At 49.6% G+C, this 19,262-nt stretch overlaps 1 protein-coding gene across 10 annotated transcripts in view; it reads right to left on the bottom strand.

The window, feature by feature from the left end:
* The window catches only part of TMEM117 (transmembrane protein 117), a 471,225-nt gene that overhangs the window by 272,514 nt on the left and 179,449 nt on the right, over positions 1-19,262 (bottom strand). For 4 of the 10 annotated variants that reach the window (XM_089304061.1, XM_089304066.1, XM_089304063.1 and 1 more), the window contains exon 4: positions 2,438-2,497. The exons of the other annotated variants lie outside the window; for them this stretch is intronic. In XM_089304061.1, coding sequence (XP_089160187.1) covers positions 2,438-2,497 — 60 coding nt within the window. The remainder of the gene's footprint in view (positions 1-2,437; positions 2,498-19,262) is intronic. 10 annotated transcript variants of the gene reach the window in all.

Raw genomic sequence — 19,262 nt, 5'->3', positions numbered from 1 at the left:
AACGTCTCGGCCAGCCCCTAAGGAAGTCTCCTTCCTCTTCAGAAACTGAATGGAACAGGACCTCCCACACACCCGGGAGCGCTGGCTTACATGTCTGATGACACCAGCAGGGATGCGGTCTGCGTTACAGAGGAAGTGGCAGCATGGAACCCAGCACGGCCACTGTTACTCCCACGTAATCATCCCAAGTCAACCAGCAGATCAGCATCGGCATGGGGGCCTGGGAGGTGGTGAGGAGCTCTGAGAAGGACTGGTCTTGTGAACCCAGTCCAGGCAGACGAGGGAAGAGAGAAATCAGCCCGCCCCAGGGTACCCTTTCCTCTCTGTTTAAGGCAGAGACAGGAAGAATTCCTGCCCAGATCCAGGCTCAGCCCCAGCCTCACAGCCTCACAGCCCTGGAGGGCACAATCGGGTTTTAAAGTTGTTTAAGATACAATCATTAGAATAACGACACTCATTACCTTCTTCTACCAACTTTGTGTTATACTGACAGTGGCATGATGACACACGACTGAGAAGCACTTAGAAAATACTGCAGATATGCACAATGGCTAAATTAGTCACCATAATGACTCTTTTTTAAAGATTTATTTATTTCATTTGAAAGGCAGAGTTACAGAAAGGCAGAGGCAGAGAGAGAGAGAGAGAGAGAGAGAGAGATGTCTTCCATCCATTAGTTCACTCCCCAAATGGCCACCATGGCCAGAGCTGAGCTGGTCCAAAGCCAGGAGCCAGGAGCTTCTTCCAGGTCACCATCATGGGTGCAGGGGCCCAAGGACTTGGGCCATCTTCTACTGCTTTCCCAGAACATGGCAGAGAGCTGGATCAGAAGTAGAGCTGCCAAGTCTCGAACTGGCGCCCATATGGGATGCTGGCACTGCAGGTGGCAGCTTCGCCCGCCATGCCATAGCACTGGCCCAACAATGAACTTTATAAAGCCACAGATATCAGAAAGCTTTTCAAAGTGCAAGTGCAATATACATAATAATTAAACAATGCATCTTAATGTATTTAAGTATTTGTTTTCATTTTTATTCAAAAGGCACAGAGATAGAGATAGAGAGATCTTCCATCCTTTGGATCACTCCCCCAATGACCTCAGAAGCAAGGGCTGGGAAGGCTGAAGTCAGGAGCCCAGAACTCAAGCTGTGTCACCAGGCGGGTGGCCAGGACCCAGGGACGAGAGCCATCATCTGCAGCCTCCTGGGGCTTATATTAGCAGAACACTGCACTGGAAATAGAGGAGCCAGAACTCAAACAGGCCTCCAGCCCCGATCAAATATTAGAAAACCAAAGAGCAGCATCAGCTGAGTACCCAGCTTACTCTACTAACAGATTAGAATCTAAAGGTTTTAGGATAAAGAATCACTGTTAGTTCTGGCTTTAAAAGCATAACTATCGTCCATTCACATGTACACACGGCAGTCTGCTTTCTGCCATGAACACACTGTTAAACCAGAGCTGGACATTTTCCTGTTGGGGACCAATCTAAGTAAATAAACACGTGAATTTGGGTAATTTACACAGTGTTTTGAAACTCTGTTGAGTCTTTAGTTGTTTGCTGTTTTTTTTTTCTGTTGTATTTAAGGACAATTTTATGTAGAAAAACAAGTTTAATACAATTAACAGGAAAAAGACAACATAGTGGGAAGGGGGAAATGGGTAAATCACATGATACGAGGCATTTTACCAGAAAAATGTAAAAGGTGTTCATTCTCACAGGTGATGATGGGAATGAAAATTAAGAGCACAGTGACATCATGTCATACCCAACCACTGGCACAGACTGAGAAGTATGACAACACCAAACAGTGGTGAGGACGTGGATCAAGTGGAAAACTGCCAGGGATACTGCACTGGAAAACCATTTCCGAAGATAACTCATCACTCGCTGGTAAAGTTGAACATCTGGATAAACTATGATCTTGCAGTTCTAGGCTTCATTCTATCACACGTGTGCCAGAGGTTTGGACGAATGTTTGCAGCAGCATGTTCGAAACCAGAGGAAGGACAGGAGATGGTCTACATGTAAGAACAAGAACAGGGGCCGGCGCCGTGGCTCACTAGGCTAATCCTCCGCCTGTGGCACCAAAACACGGGGTTCTAGTCCCAGTTGGGGTGCCGGATTCTGTCCCGGTTGCTCCTCCTCCAGGCCAGCTCTCTGCTGTGGCCAGGGAGTACAGTGGAGGATGGCCCAAGTGCTTGGGCCCTGCACCCAATGGGAGACCAGGAGGAAGTACCTGGCTCCTGGCTTCGGATCAGCGCGGTGCGCCAGCCGCAGCTTGCCGGCCGCAGTGGCCATTGGGGGGTGAACCAATGGAAAAGGAAGACCTTTCTCTCTCTCTCTCTCACTGTCCACTCTGCCTGTCAAAAAATATTTTTTTAAATTGAAAAAAAAAAGAACAAGAACAGGATAAACACCTGGTGGAATACTCACACGGTGGAATAGCACATCACAGGGAAAACAGGAGAAGCATAGCCACATACAACAACAGGGCTGAAAAACAAAGTGCAGAAGGAAGTCTGAAGATAATGCAAAATTTAGGGACACATGTTTGGATTTATATGTGTGTGTGTCTATGTATACAAGTGTCTATGTATATGTGTATGCATGCATATGTGTCTGTGTATATACAGGTATGTGTGTATATGTGTGTATGTTATATATGTCTGTGTATATATCTGTGTGTCTATGTATACATGTGTCTGTATATATGTGTGTTCATGCATATGTGTCTGTGTATATGTATCTATGTATCTGTGCATATACAAGTATATATATGTGTATATATGTGTGTATGCGTATATATGGGTCTGTGTATATATATGTGTGTCTATGTATACATGTGTCTGTATATATGTGTGTTCATGCATATGTGTCTGTATATGTGTGTATATGTATCTGTATCTGTGTATATACAAGTATATGTGGATATATGTGTCTGTGTATATATCTGTGTGTATATGTATGTATGTGTCTGTGTATACATGTGTATATGTATATGTCTGTGTATATATGTGTGTATACCTATATACATATCTATGTATATATGTGTGTATGTATAAATAATTGTTTGAAAGCAAAGACATGGGAAAAATCAAAACAGACTTTGTAATAACTGCAAGCTCTCATGAGTTCCAGAACTGTCTTATAAACTGTGTTTGATTCTTGGTTTGAGTGATAGTTTTCATTTTACTTTTGTCCACATCTGCAAGTTGTGCAAATTATTTTATAGCTCTAAGGTGGAATATTTCAATCTCTTTAAAGGTTTATATGTGAAATCATGTTATGTAATTATTTCTAAAGTTGTGTGTATTTCCAATTTTTCTCCCTTACTTCCTAGAAAGTACTTTTATATATTCTCCTTAATTATATTAAATGAGTCATTTATATGTTCTTAAAATCCCTGAGGAATAAAAGGAAACATGATATTTACTATTATGTTTATAAGAAAACTTCTTAAAAATACCTATAATTATATTTCTACAGAAAGATTGACATGAAATAGAAAACAGTATCACAGAACTCCTCGGTGACTTATTTTTTTATTTGTTTGAAAGCTGGAGTTACAGAGTGGGGAAGACAGAGGCAGAGAGACAGAAGACTTTCATCCACTGGTTCACCCCCCAGATGGCTGCAATGACCATGGCTGGGCCAGGCTGAAGCCAGGAACCAACAGCTTCTTCCAGGTCTCCCATGTGGGTGCAGGGGCCCAAGGATCTGGGCCATCTTCTACTGCTTTCCCAGGTGCACTAGTGGGAAGCTGGATCAGAAGTGGAGTAGCTTGGCCAGTGCTGCGGCTCACTAGGCTAATCCTCCGCCTGCAGCGCCGGCACCCGGGGTTCTAGTCCCAGATGGGGTGCCGGATTCTGTCCCGGTTGCTCCTCTTCCTGTCCAGCTCTCTGCTGTGGCCCGGGAGTGCAGTGGAGGATGGCCCAAGTCCTTGGGCCCTGCACCCAATGGGAGACCAGGAGGAAGCACCTGGCTCCTGGTTTTGGATCAGCGCAGTGCGCCAGCCGCAGCATGCCGGTCACAACGACCATTGTGGGGTGAACCAATGGAAAAAGGAAGACCTTTCTCTCTCTCACTGTCCACTCTGCCTGTGAAGGAGAAGGAGAAGGAGGAAGGAGGAAGGAGGAAGGAGGAAGGAGGAAGGAGGAAGGAGGAAGGAGGAAGGAGGAAGGAGGAAGGAGGAAGGAGGAAGGAGGAAGGAGGAAGGAGGAAGGAGGAAGGAGGAAGGAGGAAGGAGGAAGGAGGAAGGAGGAAGGAGGAAGGAGGAAGGAGGAAGGAGGAAGGAGGAAGGAGGAAGGAGGAAGGAGGAAGGAGGAAGGAGGAAGGAGGAAGGAGGAAGGAGGAAGGAGGAAGGAGGAAGGAGGAAGGAGAAGGAGAAGAAGAAGAGGAGTAGCTGGAACTCAACTGGGCACTCGTGGGATACCAGCACTGCATGTAGTGGCTTTACCTGCTACGCCACAGCTCTGGCCCACATGCTGTGTTGTTCATACACCATTAGAGCTCATAGAAAACAGTAGTGTCAGTTTTTACGTATTCCTTGGGGGGGAAAATGTCATATTTGGACTAAGTTAAAGACCCTTAAGATGTTAATTTTCTAAGTCTTGCTCAAAGCTTCTGCACTGCTTTATAAACAACACAGGTACAATGCAGATCTTACATCCGTGAGGATTAATAGAGCATCACTGTCACTCTACAGAACTGCACTACTGACTTCATAGATGGCAAACAGCTATAATCTGCATTGTTTAAATGCTCTTACATCTGAGCTATGAAATTTCACAAAGAAACGAGGTACTATTTCAACATTAATCTCTGAGGCATGTTTTTCTGGTACACCTGTCTGCCCTGAACCGCGTCAGGAGTTTCTCACGGTCAGGTTCCTACAACGCCCGTCGCAGTGGTTCTGGCCCTGAAGCCGCATGCTGCATCTGTAACATGAAATTATGCGGATGCGATTTGATTAATGGAACCGTGGGATGGCAGGATTCTAATTTACAAGGCTCTGGTAAAGAACCTGCCTGATGAGATGAGTTTATTTGTTTGCTAACTTGGCCAGAGGTTTTTTGCATGTCGGACTCACTCAAAAGAAGCCCTGTGGGAGTCATTAACTTTAAAAATAATTATAATCAATAATCGCGGACAGCAGAAACTCAGAACCTGGACTGGCCCGGAAGAAGGCCAGTGTGCAGCAGAAACCTCAGATTTATAGCCCACGGCCATCTAATTATTGATTCTCTACAAATCAGTTTCTTTATGTATAAACAGATGATCACAGATCGCAGGAGCTTCTGTCTCTCAGTGTGAACAGTCAGAGATTTGCATATATTTTTAATCCTGCATGGCACGGAGGAAGCATAAAAAGTGAATTGGGAACACGATAAGCCCGAGCAGCATGCATCTAATTAGGGTTACATTTGGCTGAGTTAAGTCAAACTCTACAAACGCATTGTTTTCAAATTAACGGCAATTGACTGCTTCAGGGACAAGACAAATGTTACTAAATTAAGCAAGGCTTCAAAATTACAGCTTCAACCAAACCAGGAGGAAAAGTAAATGGCTGAAATGGATTCTTCTTTTAGTGCCGATATCTTTCAGCTACACGTGCCCATTTATCTCTCTCTCCAAAACATATTTGTTGGGGACCCACTACCTGCCACGCAGCTGTCCATGGAAAGTGACACCACGGTTCAGCCGACCTGCTGTGAGGATGTGATCGTAACACTTGTTCAGCAATGAGGGTAACACGAAGGCCAGCTGAACTATAGGGATCACCCACTTGCCACTGTGCAATCGTGTCACAAAATCGGAAATTAAATAATGTAGAACAGCAGCAGGCAACCTTTTGTGTAAAGAACAGATCTTAAGCATTTCCAGGTGTGTTTCCTGTTGCCACCATTGAGCTCTGCGTCACAGCACACATGCAACCACAGAGAACCACAGCATCCACCAGCCAGCACACAAGCCAGCGTTCCAACAGGGCTTCGTCAATGGGCAATTAAACTTCAGGTCCTCTCCAGGGGTCACTAAACTTCTGACTGCTTTTCAGTCGTTGAAAATACAAAGATCGGGACCTGGTTTGTGGTGTAACAGGTAAAGCCATTGCCAGTGATGCCAGCATCCCATACTGGAGCCAGTTCATGTCCCAGCGGCTCCACTTCTGATCCAGCTCCCTGCTAATGGCCTGGGAAAAGCAGCAAAAGGTGGCCCAAGTGCTTGGGCCCTGCCCCCATGTGGGAGACCTGGAAGATGCTCTTGATTTTCGGCTTCAGCCTGGCCCTGCCTAAGCATTGTGGCCATGTGGGGAATGAACAATCGGATGGGAGATCTCTCTCTCTCTCTTTTTCTCTCTCTCCATAGCTCTTTCAAATAAATAAATATTTCTAAAAGAATGTGAAGATCATTCTTCTCTCAAGGATGTTGGAACACTGAGCCTAACTCCCCAGGCCTGATGACACTGGATGCAGACAAAGACTAGTGAAATGTGTGTTGCTAAGGCAACACACTGTAAACTTCACCAAGACGACTCTCTGCATACCCCACCCACCTCATCAGGGCACCTGTGTCATTCTGCACCTCCCCCAGCACACCCATCTAGAAGGGACTCTGGGGGCCAGCCCTATAGGATAGAAGGCTAGGTGTCCCCACGCAGCAACAGCATCCCATATGGTGCCAGTTCAAGCTCTGGCTGCTCCACTTCATCCAGCTCTCTGCTCAGGGGCCTGGGAAAGCAGTGGAAGACAGCGCAGGCCTTGGGCCCCTCCACCCGTGGGGTAGATCCAGAGGAGGGTCCTGGCTCCTCCGGGCTTCAGCCTGGCACAGCCTGGACCATCGCAGCCATGTGGGGAGTGAACCAGTGGATGAAAGATTGCTCTCTCACTTGCTCCCCCCACCCCTGTACTCTACCTTTCAAATCAATCAATCAATCTTAAAAAAATAAAAGAACAAGAAGAAGGGGCACTGCCTGCCTGCTGCTGCTCAAGCAGAATGAAGTCTAGCTTCAAAGGCCCTGCCCTCTGGGCCCAACCCCAGCGCCCTCTGTCTGGGCAGGCCCAACCCCAGTGCCTCTGTCTGGGAAGGCCCAACCCCAGCGCCCTCTGTCTGGGCTCAACCCCAGTTCCCTGTGTCTGGCCCCAACCCCAGCGCCCTCTGTCTGGGCAGGCCCAACCCAGTGCCTCTGTCTGAGAAGGCCCAACCCCAGTTCCCTCTGTCTGGGCCCAACCCCAGCGCCCTCTGTCTGGGCCCAACCCCAGTGCCTCTGTCTAGGCTCAACCCCAGTGCCTCTGTCTGGCCCCAACCCCAGTGCCCTCTGTCTGGCCCCAACCCCAGTGCCCTCTGTCTAGGCTCAACCCCAGTGCCTCTGTCTAAGCAGGCCCAACCCCAGTGCCTCTGTCTGGGCAGGCCAAACCCCAGTGCCCTCTGTCTGGCCCCAACCCCAGTGCCCTCTGTCTGGCCCCAACCCCAGCGCCCTCTGTCTAGGCTCAACCCCAGTGCCTCTGTCTAAGCAGGCCCAACCCCAGTGCCTCTGTCTGGGCAGGCCCAACCCCAGTGCCTCTGTCTGGCCCCAACCCCAGTGCCCTCTGTCTGGGCTCAACCCCAGTGCCTCTGTCTGGCCCCAACCCCAGTGCCCTCTGTCTGGGCAGGCCAAACCCCAGTGCCCTCTGTCTGGCCCCAACCCCAGTGCCCTCTGTCTGGGCTCAACCCCAGTGCCTCTGTCTGGCCCCAACCCCAGTGCCCTCTGTCTGGGCTCAACCCCAGTGCCTCTGTCTGGCCCCAACCCCAGTGCCCTCTGTCTGGGCAGGCCCAACCCCAGCGCCCTCTGTCTAGGCTCAACCCCAGTGCCTCTGTCTAAGCAGGCCCAACCCCAGTGCCTCTGTCTGGGCAGGCCCAACCCCAGTGCCTCTGTCTGGCCCCAACCCCAGTGCCCTCTGTCTGGGCTCAACCCCAGTGCCTCTGTCTGGCCCCAACCCCAGTGCCCTCTGTCTGGGCAGGCCAAACCCCAGTGCCCTCTGTCTGGCCCCAACCCCAGTGCCCTCTGTCTGGGCTCAACCCCAGTGCCTCTGTCTGGCCCCAACCCCAGTGCCCTCTGTCTGGGCTCAACCCCAGTGCCTCTGTCTGGCCCCAACCCCAGTGCCCTCTGTCTGGGCAGGCCCAACCCCAGTGCCCTCTGTCTGGGCTCAACCCCAGTGCCTCTGTCTGGGCAGGCCCAACCCCAGTGCCTCTGTCTGGCCCCAACCCCAGTGTCCTCTGTCTGGGCAGGCCAAACCCCAGTGCCTCTGTCTGGCCCCAACCCCAGTGCCCTCTGTCTGGGCAGGCCCAACCCCAGTGCCCTCTGTCTGGGCTCAACCCCAGTGCCTCTGTCTGGGCAGGCCCAACCCCAGTGCCTCTGTCTGGCCCCAACCCCAGTGTCCTCTGTCTGGGCAGGCCAAACCCCAGTGCCCTCTGTCTGGGCTCAACCCCAGTGCCTCTGTCTGGGCAGGCCCAACCCCAGTGCCTCTGTCTGGCCCCAACCCCAGTGCCCTCTGTCTGGGCCCAACCCCAGTGCCTCTGTCTGGCCCCAACCCCAGTGCCCTCTGTCTGGGCCCAACCCCAGCACCCTCTGTCTGGCCCCAACCCCAGTGCCCTCTGTCTGGGCAGGCCCAACCCCAGTGCCCTCTTTACCCTAAATCCGTGCCCCCTGAAATGAAGTCTTCTCTAACTGGCCTCCTCCTCTCCTTCTTGGAACCCTAAAGCCTAGAACCTAACAGTGGACTCCACCAAACAGCAGAAAAGAGGAATCTGGCCCACAGGCTGCAGACTGCTGACCACAGACTGGAACCTAAAATGAAGATCTTTCAGAAAAGCATCCTTCTGCTAAGCATCATCTTGATGCACGCCAGGAGAGAACTGTGTGCTTCTCCAACGGCTGGGCAGGCTCTAAGACAGCACTCTGGACAGAACGACGGGGCCCACATCCTTAGAGCGAGACACCCCTCATGTACTGAGTGTGAGCATATTTTACAGTAGCTCCGAGGACGCAGAATCGGGTAGCTTGTTTCTTCTCAGTCTTGTAAAGTCTTATGTCGGGTTGATCAGATCGCCTCACGTGAACCATCTCCGTGCACCTAAACTCTCAAAAACAAGACATAGAGCAAAACTCCCTGAGCTGTTCTGGGGTGCCCCAAGAACCTCAGTGGATGCCAGAAGCAGAGGCCGGTCCCCGACGCTGCACCACACGGCTTCTCCTACCCAGCTGGCATGCCACGCAGCTCCAGAGCCCCAGGCCTGGGCCTCCTCTGGGCCCCTCAGGACTCTTAGTCCAGGACCATCATTAAGCAAACTAGGGGTGACCTGAACACAACCACTGCTGCAGCACCCCAGTGGCTACAAGGTCATTAACAAGCAGGTAACATATACAGCGTGGACACGCTGGACCAAGGGACAGCCCTCGTCCTGGGGCTGACGGACTGGAATGGCACTCCATTTCATCACACTACTCAGAAGGGCATGCAATTTAGAACTAATGGATTATTTCCGGAATTTTCCATTTAATAATTTTGGACCACTGTTGACCTGAGTAACTAAACCCAGGCAAACTAAAACTGTGGATAAAGAAGGACAACTCCTGCTCTTTTTTCATTTCTGTTGGCATGGTATATCTTTTTCCAGCCTTTCACTTTCAGTCTGTATGGATCTTTGTTGGAAAGATGTGTTTCTTGTAAGCAGCAAATAGATGGGTTTTGTTTTTTAACCCAATCAGCCAAACGGTGTCTTTTAACTGGACAGTTCAGGCCATTCACGTTCAATGTGACTAATGATAAGTGGTAACTTTGCCCTGCCATTTGCCAAAGATAAGTTCTAATATATGCTTTGAATTCCCTGTGATCTTTTGCTGTGAGCTTTCCTTCCTTGGTTTCCTTCCTTTACCTTCTTTCATATTGATGACCGTGTTTCTTTGTTTCTGTGTGTAACACATCTTTAAGCATCTTTTGCAGGGCTGGACGAGTGGCAACAAATTCTTTCAATTTCTGTTTGTTATGAAAAGTCTTTATTTCACCTTCATTCACAAATGAGAGCTTGGCAGGATATAATATTCTGGGCTGGCAGTTTTTCTCTCTTAGTACCTGGGCTATATCTTGCCATTCCCTCCTAGCTTGTAGAGTTTCTGATGAGAAGTCAGCTGTGAGTCTGATTGGAGATCCTCTGAGAGTAATCTGACGTTTCTCTCTTGCACATTTTAGGATCTTTTCTTTATGTTTCACTGTGGAGAGTTTAATTACAACGTGCCGTGGTGAGGGTCTCTTTTGGTCATGTTTATTAGGGGTTCTGTGAGCTTCCTGTACTAGGATTTCTCTGTCCTTCTCCAAACCTGGGAAATTTTCTGCTAATATCTCACTAAAAAGGCCTTCTAATCCTTTCTCCTTCTCCATGCCTTCAGGAACTCCTAGAACCCGAATGTTGGGTTTTTTAATAGTATCCTGAAGATTCCCGACAATATGTTTTAGATTCCTAATTTCCTCTTCTTTTCTTTGGTCTGACTGTATCCTTTCCTGTTCTCTGTCTTCTAAGTCCGATATTCTCTCTTCTGCTTCTCCCATTCTGTTTGTAAGGCTCTCTATTGTGTTTTTCATTTGATCTATTGAATTCTTCACTTCAGTCACTATCCCAGTTTCCTGTTGTACTAGTTGTTTCGTTTCATTTTGATTCCTCCTTAATATTTCATTTTCACGAGAGAGATTTTCTATCTTGTCCATTAAGGATTTCTGTAGTTCAAGAATTTGTTTTTGAGAACTTCTTAATGTTCTTATCAATTTTTTGAGATCTGCTTCTTGCATTTCTTCTATGTCATCATCCTCATAATCTTGAATTGGGGTGTCTTTTTCATTTGAGGGCTTCATGGTGACTTCCTTGTTTTTATTACCTTGGTTTTTGCGTTTGTTATTTGTCATATTGGAGATATTTGGTTTCTTCACTGTGGTGCTTTTTCTTGTTATACTACGACTCTAGATTAAGTGGACTATCTGTTTTTGAGGGAGCCTTAGGGCTTGAGATGGGTGTGGCCTGAGAGCTCTGTTTGGTGTGCCTAAGGTGACACTCCCAGGTTAGTCGTGGTAAACCTCTCTCTCTCTCTCTCTCTCTCTCTCTTTTTTTTTTTGATTCAACAGGGAAGTTATTCTGCACAGCTGAACAAAGTTGGAGGTAGTTAGCAGGCGAATGATATACCCACAGGAGCCAGAGATCAGAAGCTCTTTCCCAAGGACCACACAGGGAATCTGTTCGGCCCTTAGAGTGGGCTCAAATTCTCCTTCAGTCTCCCACTGGGTTGCCAAAGTTACGGAATTGTAGCGTCTCTGGAGAGTGCTCACGTGAATTCCGTGAGTTCTCTCCCCCACCGTCTCTTTTTTCACAGTCTCAGTTCAGTAGCACCATAAATTTACTAAGTCCTAATCTCCTGTTAATTCGCCCCACCCAGAGTCAGGTTTTTCTGCTAGGCTCAGGGCCGGTGCAGACCTGAGGTCGCTCTGCTTATGACGTATGTCCAAGATGGCGCCTGCTCTTTGTCTTGCTCGCCCTTGAGAGGTGAGCGGAGAGAGAGAAACCCGTGTCCATACCAGTCACCTTTTTTTTTTCCCCCTCTCTCTCTTCCAGTTAGCTTGGTGAAGTCCCCCCCGCCCCGGGGGTCGTTCCCTCTAGTCTCCTCTCTCCGCTTGCCTGCCAATTTAATCCCATCAAGGTGGCATGTACCAATGCCATCTCACTAGTCCAAGTGATCAATTTCAGTTCGCAATTGATCATAATGAAAGGACTAAGAGTCAAAGGGAGCACATAAGCAAGTCTAGTACCTGCTAACACTAACCGATAGAATAAATAAAGGGGAGAGTGATCCAACATGGGAAGTGAGATACTCAGCAGACTCATAGAATGGCAGATGCCCTAAATAGCACTCTGGCCTCAGAATCAGCCCTAAAGGCATTCAGATCTGGCTGAAAAGCCCATGAGAGTATTTCAGGCATGGAAAGCCAAGACACTCTGGCAAAAGATCTCTGTGAGTGAGATCTCAATGAAAAGAACAGGTCTTCAAAGAAGGAGGTACCTTTCTCTGAAGGGAGGAGAGAACCTCCACTTTGACTATGACCTTGTCTAAACAAGATAAGAGTTGGAGAACTCAAGGGGCTTCCATAGCCTTGGAAACTCATGACTGGAGCATAGGGAGATTACTGATGCCATAGACAGGAGTGTCAATTGGTAAAGTCAACAACAGGAGTCACTGTGCACTTACTCCTCATGTAGGATCTCTGTCATTAATGTGCTGTGCATTGAGATTTAATGCTATAACGAGTACTCAAATAATATATTTCACTTTGTGTTTCTATGGGGGTGCAAACTGTTGAAATCTTTACTTAATGCATACTAAACTGATCCTCTGTAAAAAAAAAAAAAAAAAAGAATAGAAACTATCAACTCCCAACTTGACTCTCACTGGGATTAAACATGACAATAGGTCTGATCTGATTTCATCATCATTAAAAAAAATCATCTATTATTTTTCACTTTATGTTTCGGTGTGGGAGCAAACTGTTGAAATCCTTACTTAATGTATACTAAGCTGATCTTCTGTATATTAAGATAATCGAAAATGAATCTTGATGTGAATGGAAGGGGAGAGGGAGTGGGAAAGGGGAGGGTTGTGGGTGGGAGGGACGGTATGGGGGGGAAGCCATAGTAATCCATTAGTCGTACTTTGGAAACGTATATTCATTAAATAAAAGTTAAAAAAAAAAAAAATTAAAAAAAAAAAAAAAAAAAAAAAAAGAAGGACAACTCTTGAAACCAAGGTCCCAAAGCGCCTTCCCTGTGGTTCATCCAGCCATGCCACAGAGCGATCCCACAGAGCCACCCGCCATGAGCAACCAGGAGTGCACATTCCAGCACTGCAGGTGTGGTACAGCAGGCAGAGTCGCACCCCAGGAGTGCTACCAGGGGCGCGTGTTCTGGCGCTGTGGGCACAGCAGTCACACCTCAGGGATGCTACCAGCCGCAGGTGTAGTGCAGCGGGCAGAGTCACACCTCAGGAGTGCTACCAGGGGCGCATGTTCCAGCGCCGCAGGTGTGGTGCAGTGGGCGGAGTCGCACCTCAGGAGTGCTACAGAGCTGGGTGAAGACAACATCCCTGCTCAACAATTCACCTGTTTTAAATTACTAGATCTGGTTTTGTCGTCACCTCGGACAACGAATCAAATACTCCTATGGGGTCTTTGAATTTTCTGGATGGCTGTCATGGCTCTGTGCTCCAAGGATGTGACCCTGCAAAGCCTTGGGTGAAGAAGAAGAAAGTGCGGATACTATGAAAATGTCTATTAGACAAATGGTGCTCTGCTTCTCAGAACTACATGTTTCAGATAATTGCACCATTTCCTTTTTTCCTGAGTATTTAATTTCTGACACAGAAGTCATGATGCCTAGATCACTACAAGTTTCCTATGTCAATTCTATCTCCCAGTTTTCCATTTCTTTCAAGTTACTTGCTTATAGGTAAAGTCAAGGGAATATTGGAAGGTTTGTGCAATAAAAGCAAAATAGCATATTTTAGTACCAGAGAAATTCTAAAGTTATGTTTGAGAGAAAAGTTTTCTCTGAATATAAAATTTAAGATGCAAAGACGCCAGAACTGTCAACAAGAGGAATAATAAAATTATACGTTGGAGTCCTGAGTTTGCAGGACTCTGGCAAGATCACCAAGCAGTGGCACGCTCATCTTTTCCAAGGTCATAACTGCAGTGGAGTTACTTAATGCTAAGCTGTTCTTAGAGAGTAGCCCCTTTGTCTTTGTTTTTAGACTTTATGCGTAGGTTAGCACTTCAGCAGCTGTGCGGATGTCTTCTAGCAGTCCTTCCTTCAGACCAACATAAAGGTGGGGTGAATTAACCACACTCAGGGCTGAGATGTGACCTTGTACTGCGGTCAGTGAGAAGGCTTGAAAACGTACTGGTCCAAGCCATTAGTTCTTGTCCTAGTAACAAATTTAGGCCAACCATTCAAAAGCAAGTGAAAAAAAAAAAGGTTCTTTTTGGCAAATGTTCTCACTTAGGCTGTAAAGTAAAATGGTCCAAACATTAAATGAAGACAGAGCTCTCTGAACCCCAACAAGTCTCAGAGTGGATTTCCCAACACAGCTGCCTGTACACGTGGAAGCAGCAGCCACGAACGCACAGGTGAGGCAGGATGTGCAAATGTGACACACAGCCACCACGCTGAACATGACACCACGCTGAACATGATACACACAGCCACCACGCTGAACACGACACACAGCTACTGCGCTGAACACAACACACAGCCACCACACTGAACACGACACACAGCCACCATGCTGAACACAACACACAGCCACCACACTGAACACGACACACAACCACCACACTGAACACGACACACAGCCACCACACTGAACACGACACACAGCCACCATGCTGAACACAACATACATAGCCACCTCACTGTACAGGACACAGTCACCCTGTACACGACAGCTTTGCTGTGTGTTGTGCAGCCGGCAGCAGGTTAAGAATATGAAGGCCCGGCCGGCGCCGCGGCTCACTAGGCTAATCCTCCGCCTGCGGCGCTGGCACACCAGGTTCTAGTCCCGGTCAGGGCGCTGGATTCTGTCCCGGTTGCCCCTCTTCCAGGCCAGCTCTCTGCTGTGGCCAGGGAGTGCAGTGGAGGATGGCCCAAGTCCTTGGGCCCTGCACCCCATGGGAGACCAGGAGAAGCACCTGGCTCCTGCCATTGGATCAGCACGGTGCGCTGGCCGCGGCGGCCATTGGAGGGTGAACCAACGGGAAAGGAAGACCTTTCTCTCTGTCTCTCTCTCTCTCTCACTGTCCACTCTGCCTGTTAAAAAAAAAAAAAAAAAAAAGAATATGAAGGCCCCCTTCCTGCAGGGCCTGGGCATCTCTGCCTGTCACCTCCCCAGGAACCTGCTGGAATGTCTCCTCGTGGGTACACGATAGCACCACTCGGTGGCTGCCAGCTGGGAGAAGCAGAAAATCTGGCCTCGGCACTGGCTCGGCAGCACACATCTTCTCAGAGGCAGGCTCAACAGACTGCGAAACCTGCCTCTGGGTTGGGCCTTTTGTTTTTATTTGCCAGAAGTGTCACGTCAATAGTTTAAGGGCTGTCCTCACCTCCTCTGCTCCTGGTACGCGGGTGCTTTCCTTGTCCCCGCTGTCTCCTTGGGCTAACCATCTGCAAACTGGTACAGCAAGCCCACAGGTCTGTATCCATCACTGCTCTCGAAGGGCAGCTAATTTTATCCGCGCCCAGTGAGGAAGCATCACATTGTTGTGAACGCTGATCACACAAATACATCGCAGCCTGGGCTAAGCGAGATGTGCTCAGCGGCTGTTTGCACGCAAACCTTCAGAACAAAGGCAGGATCAGGAGCAGAACAGCTCACATACATAGCAAGCACACTCAACTTCAGGAGCTGAGATGTGCAGGCCAGACAGCGAAGCCCTCCCACCACCACTCCGAAAGGACAACACTATTTCTATGAACACGGGGTGAATTAGTGACGTCTTTATCCAGGGCTGTTTTTCCTTGCCTATGGTGTTCACGCTGTGATTTTCCTGAATGTTAGGTTGTTGTATACATCATTGAAACGCAGTTCTTCTCATCATCCACTAAAGGAGGAAAAGCCTCATCTATCAAGGTAACTCTTGTGCCACAGGCCCAGCAAGCTCAGAATACGAGCCGGGTCTTCGTTTGATCAGTAACTCCCACTTCTCTCACGTCATTTCCTCACTAGCTTTTCAAGGACCTCCAGCACCGTCTGAGATCCACTCTGGCAGCCTCTCGGAGAACACGCAGGGTCTTCACCCCCGCACTGCCAGCACCGTCAGAGATCCACTCTGGCAGCGTCTCGGAGAACACGCGGGGTCTTCACCCCCACATCACCAGCACTGAGATCCACTCTGGCAGCCTCTCGGAGAACACGCGGGGTCCTCACCCCCGCATCGCCAGCACCGTCTGAGATCCACTCTGGCAGCGTCTCAGAGAACACGCGGGGTCTTCACCCCCGCATCACCAGCACTGAGATCCACTCTGGCAGCGTCTCAGAGAACACGCCGGGTCTTCACCCCCGCATCGCCAGCACTGAGATCCACTCTGGCAGCATCTCAGAGAACACGCGGGGTCTTCACCCCCGCATCACCAGCACTGAGATCCACTCTGGCAGGGTCTCGGAGAACACGCGGGGTCTTCACCCCCGCATCGCCATCTGCAGGTACAGCGGTTATGTGAATGCTGTCAGGCTGCCACACAGGTGTCCAGGCGCTCCACCAGCCCCACGCTGCCACAGCCCAGGCTTGCCAGAGGACAGACACCCTGTGCCCAGCCTCCCCACAGGACAACTGGCCACAGTTCCCAGCAAGAGGCCTCGTGCTCCCAGAAGCTCCCAACAGGCGTCCTTTACAACAGGGCTATGCCTCTGCACACACTCCAGGGCACATGAGATGGACACCAGGAAACAGCCAAGTGCAGCCTTGCTTTTAAACACACTAGAGCGTGGGGAGCAAGCTCGCTGCCTGCCTCTGCCTTCTCTTTAGGAGGGTCCTGTGTACGCTGAGATGATGAAGAGAAAGCCCCTGGAAACACTAAGGCTGAACCACAGGACAGTCACATCACTGTGGAGGTCCAACACAAAATGAACCCTGGGGCTCCTTGATCAAAAAGTGTTTCCCATCTCAAGTGAACAAGAGCAGAGAACTCCACTTAGCTCAGGGCCCCCGTGCAAATGGCCCGTGAAGCCGGCTCAGCACAGAAAGTGCATTAGCCTGCCCGAGGCTACTGCAGGCCTGAGTCAGGTCTGAACACAGAAGGCTGCTTCCAGCTCCGGCTCCCAGGCCCCCAGCTGCTCTGTTCCTCATGCAGCATCCCCACCGCCCTGCACACACGCGAGTCTCCATCAAAACTCAGAGGCCAGCTCAGCTCAGGGTCAAGGGAGAAACTGCAAACTAACCTGGTCTACGTGCAGACAAGGTTAGTCCCAAACGAGCCCAAAAAGCCAGCCCTGACTACCAGTGACACACCTGCCCAGGGACTGGCAAAACCAGGCACTGGTGTGCACAGACACCTGTCACACAGTCCCCAAACGCAGAGCCACCTCAGAGCAGGGCATGCGTCTGCCCTCCCTGGGAAGCCCCGCCCACCTCTCTCTGTCCCCAAGGCATCCTGGATTTCTCTAAGAGCTGCAATGCTGCCTTCACCACAGTCATGAAACACATGCCCGCTGCCGACCAGGACTGAACACGTGCATTCTGGCCAAGCCTGGGGCCAGTGAGCTCTGGGTCTCAGCCTCACCTCCCACTCCCGCTGACCAGCAGAGAGCTCCATATGGGTGGCTGGGACACAGGACGCAAATCAGCACTCAGTAACTACTAGCTTGCCTTTCTGCCTGTTATTTTAATTCCTTGACTCTTCTCATACATTTGTAGCACGGAGCCTTGGGACCTTTCTAACAGGAGTTTCCTTTCTTTCTGGTCCTTGCGAACAACTGACGGTTAACGAGGTATCGAAGCAGCGAAATCTGTCACCAGGATGCCATCCAAGGGGCCTGCAACAATCAAGGCTGACATGAGACCTCTCAGCTTAATCATTGTAAAAAGTCCTCTTTGTGGCCGGCGCCATGGCTCACTAGGCTAATCCTCCACCTGCCGCGCTGGTACTCTGGGTTCTAGTCCCGGTTGGGGCGCCGGTTCTGTCCCAGTTGCTCCTCTTCCAGGCCAGCTCTCTGCTGTGGCCAGGGAGTGCAGTGGAGGATGGCCCAAGTGCTTGGGCCCTGCGCCCCATGGGAGACCAGGAAAAGCACCTGGCTCCTGGCTTCAGATCAGTGCAGCACGTGGGCTGCAACGCGCCAGCCGTAGAAGCCATTTAAGGGGTGAACCAATGGAAGGAAGACCTTTCTCTCTCTCTCTCTCTCTCTCTCTCACTGTCTAACTCTGCCTGTCAAAAAAAAAAAAAAAAAAGTCCTCTTTGTGTCTCAACTGTATCCCATTGTAGATGATGAATTTTTTATCACTTTGACTGTAATGCAACTGGTCAACTTTAAAAGCTATCAGTGCTACTAGTCCTTATAAGTCTTTCTTTTAAAGATCTTATTTATGGCCGGCGCCGCGGCTCACTAGGCTAATCCTCCACCTAGCGGCGCCGGCACACCGGGTTCTAGTCCCGGTTGGGGCGCCGGATTCTGTCCCGGTTGCCCCTCTTCCAGGCCAGCTCTCTGCTGTGGCCAGGGAGTGCAGTGGAGGATGGCCTAGGTGCTTGGGCCCTGCGCCCCATGGGAGACCAGGAAAAGCACCTGGCTCCTGGCTCCTGCCATCGGATCAGCGCGGGGCGCCGGCCGCGGCGGCCATTGGAGGGTGAACCAACGGCAAAAGGAAGACCTTTCTGTCTGTCTCTCTCTCTCTCACTGTCCACTCTGCCTGTCAAAAAAAAAATAAAAAATTAAAAAAATTAAAAAAAAAAGATCTTATTTATTTGAGAGGCAGAGTTACAGACAGAGAGACTCAGATACAGAGAGAAAGGTCTTCCATCCGCTGGTTCACTCCCCAAATGGCCACAATGGCCGGAGCGATGCTGATCCGAAGCCAGGAGCCAGGAGCTTCTTCCGGGTCTCCCATGTGGATGAAGGGGCCCAAAGACTTGGGCCATCTTCCACTGCTTTCCCAGGCCATAACAGAGAGCTGGATGTGAAGAGGAGCAGCCGGGAAATGAATTGGTGCCCCTATGGGATGCCAGTGCTGCGGGCAGAGGCTTAGCTTAGTATGTCACAGCGCTAGTCACCCATAGTTAATTTTCTCAAACATTGTTTTTATCTACGACTTTGTAAATTCAAACAGAAAAGGCACTTTCCTTGATTCATTCACAAGTGTGTGATCAGCACCTCGTTCCGTAACTCTTCTGTTGGGCGCTGAAGTCAGCAACTACAAATACCAAGCTCTACCACCTGAGCTCTTGTGTCTGTCTTATTCCTTTGCAAACACTAAGAACTCTGTTCAGGGCCAGAGCTGTGGTGCAGCAGCTTAAAGCCCTGGCTTGAAGCGCCAGCATCCCATAGAGGTGCCTGTTCTAGTCCTGGCTGCTCCTCTTCCCATCCAGCTCTCTGCTATGGCCTGGGAAAGCAGTGAAAGATGGCCCAAGTGCTTGGGCCCCTGCACCCACATGGGAGACAGGGAAGAAGCTCCTGGCTCCTGGCTTTGGATCAGCACAGCTC

Source organism: Oryctolagus cuniculus, chromosome 9 (genome assembly GCF_051225735.1).
Source record: "Oryctolagus cuniculus isolate XC-2025 breed Fujian yellow rabbit chromosome 9, ASM5122573v1, whole genome shotgun sequence".
Taxonomy (NCBI): domain Eukaryota; kingdom Metazoa; phylum Chordata; class Mammalia; order Lagomorpha; family Leporidae; genus Oryctolagus; species Oryctolagus cuniculus.
The sequence above is the reverse complement of the archived record's forward strand: the minus strand, read 5'-3'. Positions and strand labels throughout refer to the sequence as shown.